The sequence below is a fragment of the Symphalangus syndactylus genome, chromosome X (assembly GCF_028878055.3).
Source record: "Symphalangus syndactylus isolate Jambi chromosome X, NHGRI_mSymSyn1-v2.1_pri, whole genome shotgun sequence".
Lineage (NCBI taxonomy): Eukaryota > Metazoa > Chordata > Mammalia > Primates > Hylobatidae > Symphalangus > Symphalangus syndactylus.
In genome coordinates, this window is record NC_072447.2 from 55,519,660 (window position 1) to 55,540,573 (window position 20,914).

The following is a 20,914-nucleotide window of genomic DNA, read 5'->3' on the forward strand; positions in this document are numbered from 1 at the left end:
GTTTTATTCTTACATGAGTTTTGAGACCAAAACTCATCCGACTAAGACAGTAACGTTTGTTTAACATAAGCTATACTGCATTTAATAATCTCACTGGACTTAGAAGTCTTAAAAAAATATAACTTCTGGTCAGGTACAGTGGCTCTTGCCTGTAATCCCAGCACTTTAGGGGGCTGAGGTGGGGGGAGCACTTGAGCCCAGGAGTTCGAGACCAGCCTGATCAACATAGTGAGACCACATCTCTACAAAAAATAGAAAAATTAGCTGGACATGGTAGCACACGTCTCTAGTCCTAGCTACTTGGGAGGCTGAGGTGGGAGGATCTGTTGAGACCAGGAGGTTGAGGCTGAAGTGAGCCATGATTGCGCCACTGCATTCCTGCCTGGGTGACAAAGTGAGACCCTGTCTCGAAAACAAAAACAAAAACAAAAAACCCAAAAAATATAACTTCTAAAAATAATTATTTAAAAAACAATCACTTTACAGCTCTACCACTACTTTAAACAAAAAATATTTCTAGAGATTCTTACATTTAAAAAGGCAGGAAAAGAGATATGCAATTTCTCTTTAAGTTACTCATTCTGATAAACTCACATTTTAATTTCCTATACTGAAGAATGAACTATATACTCAGCTCATTATCATCATGGATATCTTTACCCCATAGATGCTTTCCTAAACAGTTGATTTTAAATCATGTTGAATTTTTTATGTAATTGAAGAACTGGCTATTTAATGGCATAGTAAACATTTTATTTAAAATATCACTTCTGTTTTTGGAGACAGGGTCTGTCTCTGTCATCCAGGCTGGAGTACAGTGGTGACCATAGCTCACTGCAACTTCAAACTCTTGGGCTCCGGTGATCTCACCACCTCAGCCTCCTGAGTAGCTAGGACTACAGGTGTGTGCCACCATGCCTGGCTAATTTTTGTATTTTTTTTTTTGGTAGAGATGTGCTCTTGCTATGTTGCCCAGGCTGGTCTTGAACTCCTGGGCTCAAGCGATCCTCCCGCTTCAGCCTCCCAAAGTGCTGAGATTATAGGTGCAAGCCACTGTGCCTGGTTTTAAAATCACCTTCAAAACTTACCCTATTTTAAAGTTTGGATTTCAAAAAAACAGTGTTTTTAATGTGTCTGTGTGAGTTACAGTCAAACACAAATTTGGGGTTTCAGAAATCTCAAATTTTGACTCGAAGGCCAACAAGATTTTATGTTAAACTGTAGAAAACAAGCATACACATACTCTCATTAAGGCAGCTTTCAAACTATAATCAGGAACACAAACCATTAAGACTAGACAAACAAAATTTAGGATAAACGACTTAACAGGGAAGTAAGTTTCTACTCCCTGGATAGAAGAGGAAGATGGCCCATTCTGTTCAATTTGCTGAGGACTCTAGGCCTATCACTGGCCTTGTGCTCTGTCAGGTTGGGAGTTATGGGCAAATCTGGGAAGACAAAGTGAAAGGAAATCCTGCTGGCAAACCACAAAGGGAGAACAGAGGGAACACTGGTAATCTGCTAAGCATAAGCATTTCAATCCAGCAGCCTAATGCCACAAACCTTCCTCTGATGGCCCCTACACTCAAATGGAATTGATAACACTGGGAAGAGTTACTACAGCTATAGTTGCACCTGACAGAAAAACCTCTGGCTATATCATACACGCTACTCCTGGCTCAGAAGGAGAGGAACAGTAAAAGGATTCACTTCTAATAGGCAAAAGAATTTTTTTTTTTTTGAGATGGAGTCTCACTCTGTTGCCCAGGCTGGAGTGCAGTGATACAATCACAGCTCATTACAGCTTCAACCTCCTGGGCTCAAGCAATCCTCCTGCCTCAGCCTCCCGAGTAGCTAGGACCACAGGTGTGTGCCAGCACACCTGGCTAATTTTTATTTTTTGATAGAGATAGGGTCTTACTGGCCAGGCGTGGTGGCTCATGAGGTCAGGAGTTCGATATCAGTCTGGCAAACATGGTGAAACCCTGTCTCTACAAAAGAAAAACATACAAAAAATTAGCCGAGCGTAGTGGCAGGCATCTGTAATCTCAGCTACTCAGGAGGCTGAGGCAGGAGAATTGCTTGAACGCGGGAGGTGGAGGTTGCAGTGAGCTGAGACCATGCCACTGCACTCCAATCTGAGCAACAGAGCGAGATTCTGTCTCAAAAAAGAGAGAGAGAGAGAGAGAGAGAGAGAGAGATAGGGTCTTACTATGTTGCTCAGGCTGAGAAACTTAAAACCAAGGAGTTGATTTCTTTTTTTTTGTAGGAGTAGGCTGGGCAAAGAGAAGTATAGCAGTTAGAAACACAAGATAAATTTATAATAATCATGTAATCCATGAGATCTTCCTAAGTACAATTATTAAAATGCCACATTAAAACTGAACATGCACATTGTTAAAAAAATCTTACAAAAGAAATGCAGAAGATTAACCAATGTTAATATAATAATAAAGAATAGTGGCTGGGCACGGTGACTCACGCCTGTAATCCCAGCACTTTGGGAGGCTGAGGTGGACGGATCATGAGGTCAGGAGATCGAAACCCTGTCTGTACTAAAAATACAAAAAAATTAGCCAGGTGTGGTGGCAGGCACCTATAGTCCCAGCTACTCAGGAGGCTGAGGCAGGAGAATGGCGTGGACCTGGGAGGCAGAGCTTGCAGTGAGCCAAGATGGTGCCACTGCACTCCAGCCTGGGCGACAGAGTGAGACTCTGTCTCAAAAAAAGATAATAAAATAAAATAAATAAAGAATAAATACATTTTTGTTTTATGAGAATTTAAATTTCTCTATACAACATGATAAACTTTGGGGAGTTGTGGTGTCAGGTGTAAAAGAAACATCAGTAATGGAGAACAAGAGACTACGGAATGCTTTAAGAAATCCACAATGTCATACCAACCAGTGTTATATGATGAACACAAATTTATCATAAAGTCTGGCCTTAAATAGGTAAAAGGAGAACTGAGACCAGAAGGGAACCAAAAAGCAGCCAGGCGTGTTCACACAGGTTAGCAAGGAAAACCATTTAAAGGAAGCACACTCAGAAACACTCTGGCCTCTGGCTGAGTGTGTGTGTGACTGGGGTTTGCACAGTTCTGAGAACTAAAAACAGCACCCAGACCTTCTGGGCACAGGCACCATTCAGAATAGAAAGTGATTGTGTGTAGCAATTTGCATTCTCAGAGAAACTGTTTCACTTCAACTTCAGTTTTTAGAATTATATGTGAGTAGGTCAGAGTGACAGAAAGGTCTAAAACTAAGTCTCCCCACACCCTCATGATGTAAGGCTGCCTGCAGGAGTTAGGAGAGAGGAGAAAATTCCACACACTCTCAGTGCTTAGTAGAGCCCATGAAAGAAGGCAAAGAGCCAGGAGTTGCATTTACCTTGACAACTGTGCTATTTCTTTCTAAAGTAGTTTTAATTTAGGGGTGAGAGGAAGAAAAAAAAATACCAGAAACATAATGAAAGTTTTCACATTCTTTCACAACAAAAAGTAGAATTAAAGGGAAGATGACAGAAAAAAATAGAAATTTATATGCATGCCTTAATTAATACCTGTAGGGAGGCAAATCTTGAGAATTATAACAGTCTATTATGACAGTAGGCCTTAACCAGGGACAATTTTTGTGCCCCAGGGGACATTTAGCAATGTTTGGAGACATTTTTGGTTGTCACAACTAGGGGGAGATGCTACTGGCATCTAGTGCGTGAAGGATGCTTAGCAGCATCCTACAATTCCCAGGACAGCCTCCCACAGCAAACAATATAGCCCGATATGTCACTAAGTGTGGCTGTGGGGAGGCCCAGTACTATGTTCACACATCTCTCGAATTTCAAAGGATTATATGATTGCTTTTTATGCAGTTTTATGTGAAACTGCTTCTTCAGAGCAAGCAGTTCCCAAAAATAGATTACATGCTACCATATACTCAAATCTAACCAAATAATCCTTTTAAGACTCAGTTACAATGATTACAAAAGGAAATGCCTTCTGTAAAAAAGTAAAGAAAAAAGTATTAATAAATATAATAACAGGATCCTTGGGAAATGTAATGCTTTTGGATCATATGCCAAGAATTACGAGAGAGAGAGAGAGAATGAGAATATTCTTGGCTAGATGAAACAGATGATAAAATAAATTTTTCTTAGAGAAATAAAATATTGCAATGCTCTTCTATTTTCTTTATTAAATATAAGGAAAGAAAACTTGGACAAAAACTTTAACTGCAGAAACAAAAACTTACATACAAACCAAATCTACATACAGATAAGTCACTGAATATATATCTGAATGGAAAGAAAAGCTCATAGGTTGCTTTATTGGCAAAAATATTAACAAATCAAGTGAAAATTTACATTATTAGCATGTGAAATGTATTGTTCTTGAAGTTTTACAATGACCACTATGTTGGAATACCCCTGTAACAGGGTCTTGAATAAAACTAAGTTTTGCCTAGGTTACCAAAGTTATATTAGGAAATCCTATTGGTATAATCTTCAAAATATATCAGGAATCTAACTAATTTTTTATTTTTTTACTACTTCCACTGCTACTACTCTGGTCTGAGCCAGGGAGGATCATCTCCTGTCTCCTTTTTACTCTCCCCTTTGCACATTTTGCCTCAGCCACACCGGCCTCCTTGCTGTTCCTCAAGCAGGCTACTTGTGTTCCTGTCTTTTGGTCTTTGCACTGGCTGTTCCTTTCACCTAAAATGCTCTTCCCTCAGCTATCAGATTAGCCCACTTCCTCTCTTCCAAGTCCTTGCTCAGATATCATCATCTCAATGTGGCCTGCTTTGACCACCGTATTACAAAAGCAAGCCCTTCTCTGGACACTCCCTAACCTTCTGACCACTCTAGTTTTTTCTGTGATATTTTTCACTTTTTAGCCTACTATGTAGTTCATTTCTGTTTACTGAGTATTGTCTCCCTGAACTAGAATGTCAGCTCCATGAGGGCAGTGATTTTTGTCTGTTTTCTTCACTGATGTAGCTCCGGTTCCCAGGACAGTGCCTGCCACACAGTAGGCACTCAATAAATATCTTTTGGATGAATGTCTTAAGAAAAATACACCAACATTAAAAATTTTCAATTAACTAAATGTGAGTATTCTATTCACCCATGTAAAAATGTGTGGATTTCAGCTTCTGAAATATAAAGAACATCAACACTGGGTGCGGTGGCTCACGCCTGTAATCCCAGCACTTTGGGAGGCCAAGGTAAGAAGACTGCTTAAGCCCAGGAGTTCAAGACCAGCCTGGGCAACAGGGTGAAACCTCGTCTCTACAAAAAAATACAAAAAAAATTTAGCCAGGTGTGGTGGCGCACACCTATAGTCCCAGCTACTCTGGAGGCTGAGGCATGAGAATTGCTTGAGCCCAGGAGGCAGAGGTTGCAGTGAGCTGAGATTGCACCACTGCACTCCAGCCTGGGTGACAGAGCAAGACCCTGTCTCAAAACAAAAAAAAACAAACAAAAAAAAAACAGGCCGGGCGCGGTGGCTCACGCTTGTAATCCCAGCACTTTGGGAGGCCGAGGCGGGCGGATCACAAGGTCAGGAGATCGAGACCACGGTGAAACCCCGTCTCTACTAAAAAATACAAAAAATTAGCCGGGCGTGGTGGCGGGCGCCTGTAGTCCCAGCTACTCGGAGAGGCTGAGGCAGGAGAATGGCGTGAACCCGGGAGGCGGAGCTTGCAGTGAGCCGAGATTGTGCCACTGCACTCCAGCGTGGGTGAAAGAGCAAAGACTCCGTCTCAAAAAAAAAAAAAAACAAACAAAAAAAGAATATCAACATTAATGTGTGCTCTGTGTTGAGAGTGTCTCCCAACTGAACAATGGCAATTTTTGGGGTGGTTTCTTCTTACGAATTTGCAGTTTGAGAATTACTTCTTTTTCATTCCTTGGCATGTTTCTACGTGCTTCCTCTAAATTATTTAGCATGTACTTTAGAAATAATAAACTAATCTAATATATTCCAATGTAAGACTACTTTTGGGCCTTTGCACAAACTGTTCCCTCTGCCTGAAATGTCTTTTTGTTTCCATATAACTACCCCATGATTCAAGAACAAGCTCCAATGTGACCTCCCCCAGGAAATTTCTCTGACCTCATCTTTTAATGATACTTATCACCTTCTACCTTGCACAATAATTATTTGTCTGTCTAAAGGTGGCCACCAACAAGTTCTCCCATCCTTGTATATATCTGGCACTCCATCAATCAAAATATGAATCTATGTTTCTTCCCCTTGAACTCAGACTAGCCTTGTGACCTTTTTGTGAAGTATGTTTCAACTAATGAAACGCATAAGATGTGACACAGTGTCAGTTTGCTTCAGGAGGCCTAGCACCTTCCATTTTTGCTCTTTTGGAGCCCTAAGACACTGTCTTGCTGGAGATAGGGCCACGTGGAGAGAGAGAGACGTTTTGAATGAGAGACCGCAAAGAGCGCCCAGCCAGCTCCCAGCTGTTCTAGTCACTTCAGTTGAGATGCCAGAAAAATGAGTGAAGCCTATGTGGAAACTAGCCACGCTACGTCACCAACATCCTGTGAAACAGAATTGAGCAGTCCCTATCAAGCTCTGCCCAAACTGCAGAATTGTGAGCAAGTAAGCAGCAGTTATTGATTGAAGTCACTATGTTTTGGCATGTGTTGATCTGCTGCAGTAGATAAGAGATACCGAGCCTTATCTCCCTACTGAGACGATAATACTTTTAGGGGTCCAAGCACAGTAATCTGTATAAAGTAGGCACTCAAATATTTGTTAAATACATAAATCAGAAGGTAAATTAAAAGGTGAGGTCAAATTATCTACTTTTGGATATTAATTAGGTTTAGGTTGTCATATCAAATACCAGTTAATCAAAAGCTGACTATATTATTGAAAGTATTACAGTAGAATATATTGTCAATTATTGTTTATTATATGATGTTGATATAATTATCTTTCGAGAATAATTCATTCAAAATAAAATTGCCTCTTGAGCAAAACAGTTCTTAACATAATGCTATTACATGAACACATTTTAGGTTTTTAAATTATCATTTTTTTCTTGTATATAGTTCAGAATATATACAAAGAGATATATTTTACTCTCTACATATGAATTTTCTTACATTAATTAATGCAAAATAATTGCACAGCAAGCTACTACAGTTGACAATTTCCCGCCTTTTACCTTTCCACACTTTTATTTCTCTTTGGATAACCGCAGAATACTTTTTTTTTGAGACGGAGTCTCGTTCCATCACCCAGGCTGGAGTGCAGTGGCACAATCTCGGCTCACTGCAACCTGTGCCTCCTGGGTTCAAGTGATTCTCCTGCCTCAGCCTCCCAAGTAGCTGGGACTACAGGCATGTGCCACCATGCCTGGCTAATTTTTGTATTTTTAGTAGAGATGGGGGTTTCACCATGTTGGCCAGGTTGGTCTAAAACTTCTGACCTCAGGTGATCCACCCGACTTGGCCTCCCAAAGTGCTGGGATTATAGGCATGAGCCACCGGGCTTGGCCAGAATACTTTTTCATAAAGGGGGACCCATTGAGATGCTCGGTGTTGAGTTTTGATAATAACAATATCTTTTTTTAACACATCTGAAAAGGACGAGTGAGATATTTTTTTTTTTTTTTTTTTTTTTTTTTTTGAGACAGAGTCTCGCTCTGTCGCCCGGGCTGGAGTGCAGTGGCACAATCTCGGCTCACTGCAAGCTCCGCCTCCCGGGTTCACGCCATTCTCCTGCCTCAGCCTCCGAGTAGCTGGGACTACAGGCGCCCGCCACCGCGCCCGGCTAATTTTTTGTATTTTTTAGTAGAGACGGGGTTTCACCGCGGTCTCGATCTCCTGACCTCGTGATCTACCCGCCTCGGCCTCCCAAAGTGCTGGGATTACAAGCGTGAGCCACCGCGCCCGGCCAACGAGTGAGATATTTTACAACTAATTTACACTAATGTGTATTTTGTACATTTCTCCAGTGATTTTCATTTGCTATGAAAATATTTTACTAGATGGTTTTGGAATTGCTCATGTTTTCCCTCAGCTTTTAACTACAAGGATTTCTGTGAAAATTTCCCAAACATTATAGACACTTTAATTAAACTCTACTTAATGTTCTTAATCATTTAAAGTATTAAATACATCAAAGAAGCCAGGCCTTTAATAATATATCTTGAGGGAAGGAACACTATGTCTGTGCATGCTGGAGGTTAGAGAAAGGCCAGTGACAAAATATCAGGGCTTAAAAGTGTAGCCCAGGGTCAAAGGGACCTCAGGGGCTACCTAGTGATTCTGGGCCTCGGGAGGAGCTAGGGATCAGGAGGAAGGCCTACTGGTCTCATTTCTTGCCTCCCTCTATGTTTGGCTTGACACCATTAAAGAACCAGGAACTGGAGTTCTCATTAACCCGATACTGGGATCAAATAGGCAGAGAGACTGAATAATGATAATACTGGTATTCCAAGCATAAAATCATATTATATGTATAATTATGATTTCATACTATATTTAAAAACTATCTGCAAAAAAATACAATGCTGACTATTCTGCATTGCAATATTATGAAAATGTTATGATTAACTTTTACTATATAAACCAAATTCTAATCTTCCCCCCAATTAACTCAGTATAGGATATCGTTTGGTTTTTCCTATTTATTGGATTTTTCATTTCTCTCACACACACAATGGCAAAAGAGAAATAATACAATTTTAGATTGCATGAACACTTTAGTAAAAATAAATAAATTGAAATTATAGTGTTCCTAGTAAGAATGAGTACAATGACTTCCCAAATACAAAGCAGTTAAATACATTTTTACTTAGAAGTAAAATTAAGATGTTCTTTATGACAATATTCAAGAAGAATTCTTGATTATCATTGTTATATCAGTATTTCTTCACAAACATTAAAGTTAGTGATAACAAATGACTTACCTTCACATCCCTGTGAATTATGTTATTATCATGGCAGTAGCGTAGAGCTTCCAGTATCTGTCTCATATAATGGCTGCAAAAAACAAAAGAAATCTAAAAACTGTAAACAATTTTTATTTTAAAACTTAATATACAGTGCTCCTAGTTTATAACTCCCACTCTCATATTAGCTGTCCACGGACACATTTTATTTGAGCAGACAAGATTGGTGTAAAGTGAGGCTTAATAATGAAAATGTTGGCAGACTCAAAAGTTTATGGGCTTCATGAAGAAATAGTATGCTCTATATTTTCTAAGCTATCTAAGTCAAAAGAATTACACATAGTTCATAAGTAAATTTGCTTTGCAAACTACAAATTCAAGCTTAAAACAAGACAATTTTTTTTCCCCAATACTCAGGTAATTCTACTTAAACTGGACTGCTATTATGTAAACAGTGCTCAGGGCTGTCCCAAGGATTTAGACTCATGCGGTGGGAGCCTTTGATCTGCCAGCAAATAATAAGATGCTCTCCATCTTACTTCCATTTAGCTGTGAGGACAAATGAGGGAAGAACTGCCCTTATCGGACAATTTCTTTTTGTAACATAATCAAGTTTTAGTTGGGGCTCCCTTGAACAAAGTGGAGTTAATTCTAGGCACATGTCCTAGAAAGCCTGACTCCTTACATGGCCAGCTGAGGAGCCCTCAGTTCTTCTATAATTGCCCTATTACTCTTTCTCTGAGTATGTTTCATTTTCTGTATTTTTTTCCCTCCATATTTGTCTTTCTCTTTTCTTCCTATTATCCCCCTTCTTTTCTCATTTTTTCCCTTTTCCTTCCCAACCAGCATGACAGAAATGCAATAGACTGAACACTGTTCATTGTATAATATTTATAGAATTTTGTTTTGTTTCCAGATCTTATATTTCTGATACAAATGACCTTGAACATGTGTATGCGACTCAGGACAAAAAAAAAAAAATCCCTATTCTGGCTTTACAATTAAAAGACATTTCCATCAAGTTCCCTCTTTGGCATGATACCATTTAATCAAGCTCACAGGAATATTCCTCTAGTTAGCATATGCATTATTTCATGTATTACAATTAATTGGAAGGGTTCCATTTTAAAAATGAAAGGTAGGAGAAAAAAACAAAAACAAAAACAAACCCAAGCCTTGTTCCTGTACTAATCACAGGCTCCTTACAACGGGGCTTTAAGCCAGAGAGCCAGGCTCATGTAATCATTAGCTCTGATGTTTTAATTTATCTTACTTTGCAAATGCACATATAAGGGGTTGTGCTCATATACTCTTTGCTTGGGCTACTGTAGCCTGTAATTAAGTTTTGTTTATTTTTTATTTTTTGAGATGGAGTTTCCCTCTTGTCTCCCAGGCTGGAGTGCAATAGTGGGATCTCGGCTCACTGCAACCTCTGCCTCCTGGGTTCAAGCGATTTTCCCGCCTCAGCCTCCCAAGTAGCTGGGATTACAGACATGCACCACCACGCCTGGCTAGTTTTTGTATTTTGAGTAAAGACAGGGTTTCACCATGTTGGCCAGGATGGTCTCAAACTCCTGACCTCAAGTGATCAGCCCGCCTCAGCCTCCCAAAGTGCTGAGATTACAGGCATGAGCCACCACGCCTGGCCATAAGTTTTGCTTAAATGAGGGGTTAACTTGGTGTTGTGGGCCATTGCTCGTTCAAATCAGGCTTTGGAGGATCTGTAACCCCTTGAAATGGCTAAGAGACTACACCTGTCAAAGTGCTTTGTAAACTCTAAACCATGCTACAAAGGTTAAGTCATTATTATTACAATATTATTATTGTTAAGTTCAATCAAAGATTTAGGAACAGCTTATTTGTCCATCTAGATGTCAACATGGAAATACTGGGTAAATTTAAATTAGTTAAAGTGGACATAGCTTGTACCTACAGAATGAACTATTTTGGATACAAAGCACTGAGACAGCCACCTAAATAATCTTTTACCTGAAGAAAATTCCTACCTCAAAGTCTCATAACACAAAACAAAACTCAATGAATGAGGCTTTTTTCATTTGCATATGAGAACACTCAATTATTTGACCCAAACGTATGTACACAGCAGAATCTTTGCGGTGTGTGTGGAGACAGCAGAACTGTTTTTCTCCCCAAGTTATAACAGAACTGAACTGTCTTTCTCCACCCTCCCAGTCATGATCCTGGGAGGCAATGCATGTCAAAATGTGCAAGCAGAATAAAACAAGAACTAAAATCTGCTCATATGTTCTAGGAAGTTGCTGACTAAACTTTTAATCAAAAAACTTCACTTCATGAAGCATCATAGGGACCTGTGCTTTCAGAGAAACTCAGCAATATATTTGTTTATCTTTCCTAAAGATCAGCAAGATAATAACTCCATGGAAGGAAAGAGCTGGCCAGTAATGCATTTACTGCCTTTGGAAGGAGGCATTTCAGGGGTGCAGCATGGTAGAAGAGAGGTGATTCAGTCTGCTAGTCTTGTCAATGCAGGTGAAAAGCCTAATGCTATTTGCTAGGCAGAAGAGACCTTATCTCTGAAATGCCCTTAACAGGATATCTCTGGCTAAGGATTACCATGGTAAGTAGAATACGGGATCTCTGAGGCACAGATGGCTTCCTGGAAAATGTCATGGAGCTATCCAAGTCTCTGGGGTGTAAAATAAAGATATTTGCAATGCTCCCCTTTGTGTGTGGAAACCCACAAACCCCAGTATAAACCTCATCTATTCTGGGCCAGAGGTGCATTTCTGAGGCAGTAAGAAGTGACGTGGGGGGCTGCCCTTCCCTTCTCTGCTTCACTTGAGACTTCTGATTGCCTTATCCTTGAAATTATTTAGTAAAGCTTGGTATTAGTTAAGAAGATCTCTGAGAGTTTGATTTGATAATCTCATCTTGTGTGTTAGCTCACTCCACAACTCATCACCCCTGAAAGGATGGAGGTAATAACTAATTGGGTTGCACTAAGGACTGAACACAGTTTTATTTTATGCCATGCTTTGCTGCTCCTCTTGAAGCTCAGCCAGTTGGAGAAAAACATTATCAATTTGATTACTTGGTGTCTCAGAGTCTTCTTGCAGTCGGTCTCACTAGAATACTCATACAAGCTGAATTTCCTAACAATAAATCACAGAATCAGAGAGGACGAAGAAAGATTAGAAGTCATCTGTCATTAAACCAATGGAAGAATCTACGCGCCCTTGTTGCATGGTCATTGATCCTCTGCAATAGCAAACACACCTAATAATACTTCTGAGTCCCCGCCTACTTTTTTTATTGTTCAGAGGAAGAACCTTTAATAAACTGCCTCCAAACCTCTCTCTTTGCAATGTCACCTACTGGTCTCAACGCTACTCTTTTCTGGTCCACTCTGGAAAGTTCCTTTCACCATTTTAACAGCTTATACAGGTGGATTTAAAAATCAATAGGCTTTCATTTTGATGTGTATAAACATCTACCTTTTCTGTAAATCTCAAGATTAGGAGAGACGACAAGTCATGTCATTGTATGACATCATCTCTTCACCACTACCATCCTGCCTATCCTGACACATAGCCCAGTGGCAGAGATAGGCTTGAGGTTAAGGAAAAGCAATAAAGATGACTGGGGACCACAGTAAAAGTGGTACTGGTTTCACATCAATCCTGTCAGCATACCTGCCAGGTATCCCAGTGTTATTGTGGTTCAAGAAGGAAAAAAATCCCCTTCTTCCATTGAGTTTCACTAGTATTGACTATTTTTGGTATGAAAGAATGCTTTAAAATTTTGAGGGACAAGAAAGAATAAAAATTTAAAATTGTAATAAAAACTCAAAATAATAGAAGATGGGATTAAAAAAAAACCCTGGAATGTGCTTTAGAGAACATGGCACAAAAGAAAAGAGAATATTTAGCTTTAGTTCTACCACGTATAAATCAGAAGCCTAAAGAACACACATAAACTTTCATTTGCTCCTTTGCCCTAGCCCCAGCAGTACAAAAACACAGCGACCACACATTGAGCATATTCTTTATTTTGTGCTATGGCCATGGCTGCTCCGTCCCTGAGACTAGGTCCCTTGCTCTTCAGCCAGAAGGAGTCAGGGCAATGAATTTGAAGACATTCAAGTCATGCTGAGCTCAAAGCTGTATTAAGGTGGTCTCCAAGGTATTTCCAGCTATGTTTGTCTAAGATGCTATAATTATAAAAGAAATGGCAAGACAGAGGAAATCATTTAATATAACTGTTTTTCAAATGATAGAAAGTTTTCATAAATCCTAGGCTAGGAATGGTAGTTCATGCCTACAATCCAAGCACTTTGGGAGGTTGAGGCGTGTGGATCACTTGAGGTCAGGAGTTCAAGATCAGCCTGGCCAACATGGTGAAACCCCATCTCTATTAAAAGAAATACAAAAATTAGCCGGGCATCGTGGCGCATCCTGTAATCCCAGCTACTTGGGAGGCTGAGGCAGGAGAATCACTTGAACCCGGGAGGCAGAGGTTGCAGTGAGCTGCGATGGCGCCACTGCACTCCAGCCTGGGCGACAGAGTGAGACTCCGTCCCCTGCCCGCCCCCCGCCCCCCCAAAAAACTTAATATGTTTGTGAGTTTGAACCCTTCAACATATTATGGCTGGTGACTAAGGAGGGATGCTGTATTCCATGTATTAAAAAGGCAACCTACAGGAGTGGGTAATTATGATATGACTGAATGTAACCAAAACAGAAAGCTGTGTTGCTCTAAATGTATAAGCAAGTGGCCCAGCACGTGCATGGCTCCTGTGATTTTTCATATTTACTTCTTTTTTTTTTTTTTTTTTGAGACAGAGTCTCGCTCTGTCGCCCAGGCTGGAGTGCAGTGGCGTGATCTCGGCTCACTGCAAGCTCCTCCTCCCGGGTTCACGCCATTCTCCTGCCTCAGCCTCCCGAGTAGCTGGGACTACAGGCGCCTGCCACCACGCCCAGCTAATTTTTGTATTTTTAGTAGAGACAGGGTTTCACTGTGTTAGCCAGGATGGTCTTGATCTCCTGACCTCGTGATCTACCCGCCTCGGCCTCCCAAAGTGCTGGGATTACAGGCATGAGCCACTGCGCCCGGCCCATATTTCCTTCTTATTTTGAGTCATTAGGTCTTTACAACAACTTCTCCACTTAGAACAACAGCTGCCATTTGATTGGTAGGTCTCACACTGGCCTGAAGCAAATATATTTTTTAAAATGGTGATTTTATTTCTCTTCCTTTTACTGTTCTTTACTTTTCCTTAATTATTGTGAGATAATTTGATATCACTAAAAGGCAAAATGAAGAACTAATGAGGCAGATTTGCCAAAACAAAAATAAAAAACCCAAGTAGAATTCTACATGGTTCCTGAGCTATTAGATCCCCGCTTCTTGTACAAAAATCATTAAAAATGGGAAAGACAGCAGTACTGAAAATGTAAGCCTGTATTATAAACCCATGTTTTCATTTTATTTATTTATTTATTTTTGAGACTGAGTTTCGCTCTTGTTGCCCAAGCTGGAGTGCAAGGGCGCAATCTCGGCTCACTGCAACCTCCGCTCTGTCGCCAGGCTGGAGGGCAGTGGCGCGATCTCGGCTCACTGTAACCTCCACCTCCTGGGTTCAAGCGATTCTCCTGCGTCAGCCTCCCGAGTAGCTGGGACTACAGGCGTCTGCCACCACACCCAGCTAATTTTTGTTATTTTTAGTAGAGAAGGGGTTTCACCATGTTGGCCAGGATGATCTCGATCTCTTGACCTTGTGATCCGTCCGCCTTGGCCTCCCAAAGTGCTGGGATTACAGGCGTGAGCCACCGCGCCTGGCCCCTATAAACCCATGTTAATAGATAAACTCATTGTTCAGTATTTTGCATTTCCAGTGACTATCGGTTCTACTAACACATACTAAAACAAAGATGTTCCTTGTAGCAAAGAGCAGCAGCATGCTCTTCATCAGTTTGTCACGTGATGTCTTTGTCATTTTCTTTTTTTACTTTCAACTTGACCTCTGGTGATTAGATATACACTACATACCTGGCTACAGCTTCACTGTACACAAAACCAGCGTCAGCTCGCTTTACGATTTCAAAACACAGATCTGCTCCATCCATACTGTAAAAAAATGTGAAAAAGAACGTAAGAAAAGAGGAAATTCCAGGAAGACAACACTGAAAGTGAATACATTGTAACTAAGTTATTAGTTGATTTACTGCTAAGGATTATGTTATTTAAATCTCCTTTCTTTCAATGAAATACAGACAGAAATTATAAAGGGCATGATAGTCATCTTCACATTGAAAATCTGCAGGGAAAGAAACAGGAAGAGTAGGCTAACAGTAATATCAAATAACATGAGTATATACAATTGACTATAATTTTTCTTTAGGTTTTCACAAAAAGAAGCATCAGAAAATAGCAATGCTAGGGCTGTGTGCATATTTTTAAGTCAAATTCCAAAAATATTCAGTTATGTAGAATACAAGGATTTAAAAAAAAATCTTGCTATTGTTATTACCACTAAATGGAAAATTCAGGCTATATACTGTGGAAGGAAAAAACAATGACTTATATATAAAATAAAATTTATTTTTGTTTACACTGCCATTCCCAAAGTTCATCGCTACAAACATATTGTAACACATAGATGTGTTGATAACACAATGTCACGATATTGTCTTAGAACTTACAGTGGTTTTCTATTTCTCACCAGATAAGTAAGGCCTCTTGTTGTCTTGGCCACACCTTGCCTCTTCTACCTACCCTGTCCACTGATGTTTCAAGAAAATCTTCCTCTCTAGGCAGAATGGTCTTATTATCACTCCTGAGTACACCATTTTCTTTTTTACTTTTGTATATATTGCTTTTCATTTTCAAAACCTACCTTAATTCAAGGTTTCATTCCAATCCTACCTTCCCTGGAAGCCCCCTCAATGATTACCAGCCATATTAATGCCTTCCTTTGCTTTTCATTCTATAACAACTCTATATGCTCCATAACATTTAGCACATACAAACACCTCCCCCTCCCCCACATATACCTATATATGTATACATGAATTTTGCCATATTATACATATTAATGAAACTATTCAAATATTAATAGCTAAAATTTTCATAATGCTTTAAGGCTTATAACATATTTTCAAATCCAGTATCTCATTCATTCATTCATTCATTCAGTAGTTCAGTTTCCCAATATACCTGCTGCAGACATTATACTGAGGAAATAGAAACTTCTGGAAGGGAAAGTAAAGGAACTAACATACTTCCTATTCACGAGGCATCATAGGAAGCATCCTTGTTATGCCTCCCTTCATACTTATAACCACCCCATGAGGTCAGCATCATTTTCAAATAATTTGTCTAAGTGAGTGGACAAGTATGTGATAGGGACAAGATCGAAATCCCTGTCTAGCTATGTCCTGTGCTCTTCCCATTGATTATAGCTATACCTACTGGGTGTGCAAGGAACAAATGCACATCTTTAAGCCCTACAACAGTTCCATGATAGCGTAAAGTCCTAAAGAACAAGAAAAAATATATTTATACTTTCAATGTACCCCTACCTAATACCCAGCAGAAGACTGAGCACACTGTAGACACCTAATGAACAGTTGATTCTATTATTTGGATCTTAGTGTGGTTTTATATAAATGAATGAAAATTCTTTCACATTTATACAGGCTCTAAAAACTTTACCAAGTTTCCATTTCACACCTAAGGAACATTTTCCAATGTCAAATAGGATTCTTCTCCAAAACAATGTTTATAGTGGCCTAGTCTACTATAAACATTACTATAATGGCCTAGTCTACTCCCTAGTATGGCAGCACTCATTTTCCACCATCAGAAATAAAGCCTGGATGAATGTGATCATGCATCTTGGTGAACAACTCTGATTATCTGTATGGTAAAATTCCTACAAGCTGAGTTGCTAGGACAAGGGGTATATACAATAACTTTTTTTTTTTTTTGAGACGGAGTCTTGCTCTGTCGCCCAGGCTGGAGTGCAATGGTGCATCTCAGCTCACTGTGAGCTCTGCCTCCTGGGTTCACGCCATTCTCCTGCCCCAGCCTCCTGAGTAGCTGGGACTACAGGCGCCCGCCACCACGTCCAGCTAATTTTTTGTATTTTTTTTAGTAGAGATGGGGTTTCACCGTCTTAGCCAGGATAGTCTCGATCTCCTGACCTCGTGATCCGCCCGCCTCGGCCTCCCAAAGTGCTGGGATTACAGGCATGAGCCACCACGCCCGGCCTACAATAACACTTTTGATACATACACAAGACCAGAAACAGTTTAACAATTTATACTCCCACTACCATGTGTGAATGTGTCCTTTGCTCTACTAGGATAATGATTATTTTTTTTTTCCATCTTTGCCAGTTAGATAAGAGGAAAAAGGTCATTCATGATTGCTTTAATTTGCATTTCCTTGATTACTAGAGAGAATAAATATTTTTCATTTCTTTGTCCTGTGTGGAGAAAAGAAATGCTATTTTAAAAACTGGCTGTAGTTTAAGCTGGTTAGTTGATCTATGAGGACTAAAAAACATCTCATAGTGAAGGAATCAGTTTTGCTTAGGCGTTTTCCTTTGTAATTGTGATATACGAGGGTAAGCACTATTCAACTTAGATGAGAGAGGGGTTAGGAAAAGGAGAGAGCTAAACTGATTGCATAATGAAGCAATAAGAATTTAGGCTCTTTCTGCCATCTCTCCATGCTGCCATAATGGTGTGTATGAATGTCCTGGCTGATGCTATCCAGAGCATTAACAATACCAAAAAGAGGCAAACACCAGGTTCTTATTAGGTTGTGCTCCAAAGTTACTGTCCAGTTTCTAACTGTGATGATGAAGCATGGTTACATTGGTGAATTTGAAATCACTGATGATCACAGAGCTGGGAAAATTGTTGTGAACCTGAGGCAGGTTAAACAAGTGTGGAGTGATCAGCCCCAGATCCCAGATTTGATGTGCAACCCAAAGATCTAGTAAAATGGCGGAATAACCTGTTCCCATCCTACCAGTTTGGATTCACTGTACTAACGACCTCAGCTGGCATCATGGACCATGAAGAAGCAAGATGAAAACATACAGGAGGGAAAATCCTGGAATTCGTTTTCTAGGGATGTAATATATACTTACAAATAAAATGTCTCAATGGACTCTGGTGTTTCCAAAAAGAATTTGGGAGATGTTCTGAGAGCTAGAGGATTTTCTGGAGGGACCTAGAAGGGATGAAGGAAAAGACGGAGCCTGGGGAGGAAGCAGCAAAGTGGTGAGAGGTATAAAGACTAAGGAGGGAACCAGTCACTGAGAAATACTTGGAAATTATTTACTGCCCTGTGCTATAAGTATCAGCATGGATCAATCCATTTTGTCTGGTCATATCTGAAATACTGGTACTTGAAATGACAATCCCTACACATGTGCATACACACATGGGGGTATTTTTAGGTTTCTACTTTCTTCCACTGACTTGCCTATTCTTGCATCAAGTTACCATTTAAAATACTGTAGGGCCGGACGCAGTGGCTCACACCTGTAATCTCAGTGCTTTGGGAGGCCGAGGTGGGTGGATAGCTTGAGGCCAGGAGTTCGAGACCAGCCTGGCCAACATGGTGAAACCCTGTCTCTACTAAAAAAATACAAAAAAATTAGTCAGGCATGGTGGCCTGCGCCTGTAGTCCTAGCTACTTTGAAGGCTGACGCAGGAGAATCACTTGAATCCGGGAAGCAGAGGTTGCAGTGAGCTGAGATTGCACCACTGCACTCCAGCTGACAGAGCGAGACTCCCATCTCAAAACAAAAACAAAAATATGGACAGACAAAATAAAATACTGTAGCAGCAGATTTTAATATTTGGCAAAAAAAATCTCATTATTCTTCACAACTTTTTTTTTTCTTTTTTTTTGAGACAGAGTCTTGCTCTGTCACCCAGGCTGGAGTGCAGTGGCGCCATCTCGGCTCACTGTAACCTCTGCTTCCCAGGTTCAAGTGAGTCTCCTGCCTCAGCCTCTCAAGTAGCTGGGACTACAGGTGCTTGCCACCATGCCTTGCTAATTTTTGTATTTTTTTGTAGAGACAGGATTTCACCGTCTTGGCCAGGCTGGTCTCGAACTCCTGACCTCAAGTGATCTGCCCGCCTCGGCCTCCCAAAGTGCTGGGATTACAGGCACAAGCCACCGCAACCGGCCTTCACCAACATTTTCTTATGATTTTTTTCTTCCCAGTTGACCTTTAAAATCATTTTGTCAAACTATAAAAAATTTTTGTATTTTGATTCAGATGTAAATTTATACATTAACTTCTAGAAATTAACATTTTCTAATATTCTCATCAATGAACATGATATGTCTCTCCACTTCCTTTCATGTCTCTAAGATACAGTTTTACGATTTTCTTTATTTTGGTTTAAAATATTTATTATTAGGTTTTTTCCCTATACATGTTATATTTTAGTTGCTATTATAAATGGGATCTTTCAGCCATTATATGTTTTTTTAATGCAATGTTTCATAACCACAGATATCAAACAAAACCACTTGTGCAACTTGGTAAATATACAGGCACATTCTTTGAAGGGTTACTCTGAAAGAGAGGCATCACTGTGAAAATATTTTTCTATTATTAAAGCTATTTGATTATTTATAATATTAATTGATATTAAAGTAAAAGAAGCAATCCACTAATTTTAAATTTCATGAGATATAGAAATAAAAACTAAAAATACTGTTATTTATGCAAATTTTATTCAAAGAAATTTAAAATACACATATTCATAATACACACCATCCTGATACGCTAACCTTGAACCTTTTGAACAAAGTTGATGACTCAATTCTTTGATAAACTTTATTTGATAATATAATGATTCTACAAACTGACAAGGCATCTTTTATTGCTTTTCTCTTTGGCTTCCCATCTTGGGTTGCTTCTGGGGCTGTCAAGAACCCCCAAAGAACACACTGTGAATTTTCCTAGTTGGCTCCATTCTGAGGGAATGAAAGGAGAGGGAGAAGAAACCCTCCTATGGAAGAGTATGGGGGAGGTGGACTTCTGTACTGTATGCAGAGAGAAATTAAGGGCAGTTTAGTCTGAACTGTGAAAAGTAATGGGATTATGAATGAGCTTAGCTGTCTCTCCTTTTCACCCATCTGAATTTTTAAAATTTATAATAAACATGCATTATTTATATAACTAAGAAATTATCCAAAACAAAACTCATCAAACAAACAAAACAGATCACAGGTCTTGAGGCACAAGGTATTACTGGCTGCACATTGAAGGAGATCAGAATATGCCAGTCCAAAATATGCTGCTTTGGCAACAGGATTATCTGGAGTTGAAGGCACAAAATCACGTGCTATGATTTCACAGCAATGTCAAATTGCTATAACAGTTTCTAAATGTTTACTCTCAATTTCTGTATGTATCTCATGGCAGACTGGTGACAGATTGGTACTTATCTGCAAATATCCTTGAAGAACACTGTTGTACAGACCAAATCTGGATTTTTCCAACCAGCATTTTTTCTGAGGATGACAAAAATGCCAACTACAAACACTGTATGAAATGTTTAAAATTATTTATTTTTTAAATGGAGACAAGGTCTCATTTTGTCACCTAGAGCTGGACTGCAGGGGCACAATCATGGCTCACTGCAGCCTGGAATGCCTGGGCTCAGGTGATCCTCCCGCCTCAGCCTCTAAAGTAGCTGGGACTATAGGCATGCACCACCACACCTGGCTACTTTTTTTATTTTTAATTTTTGTAGGGACAGGATCCGGCTATGTTGCCCAGGCTGGTCTGGAATTCCTGGGCTCAAACGATCCTTTTGCTTGGGCCTCTCATCTTAAAGTGCTGGGATTACAGGTATGAGCCATTGTGCCCAGTCAAACAAAAAGTTTTTGTTAAAGCTTGTGAGAATTAACAGTATAGTGAGTGAAAAACTAGTCCTGAGAACAGAGAAAGGATTACAGCTCAAAGAGGTGAACAAG

At 39.8% G+C, this 20,914-nt stretch overlaps 1 protein-coding gene and 1 pseudogene across 16 annotated transcripts in view; one reads left to right on the forward strand and one right to left on the reverse strand.

Moving 5' to 3' along the window:
- CASK (calcium/calmodulin dependent serine protein kinase) overlaps positions 1–20,914 on the reverse strand; it is a 402,784-nt gene that overhangs the window by 218,907 nt on the left and 162,963 nt on the right. For all 16 annotated transcript variants that reach the window (XM_063634517.1, XM_055269150.2, XM_063634519.1 and 13 more), the window contains exons 4-5: positions 14,948–15,025; positions 8,936–9,008 (exon numbers count right to left, since the gene is read on the reverse strand). In XM_063634517.1, coding sequence (XP_063490587.1) covers positions 8,936–9,008; positions 14,948–15,025 — 151 coding nt within the window. The remainder of the gene's footprint in view (positions 1–8,935; positions 9,009–14,947; positions 15,026–20,914) is intronic.
- LOC129476323 (small ribosomal subunit protein uS8-like) lies at positions 17,642–18,040 on the forward strand (annotated as a pseudogene).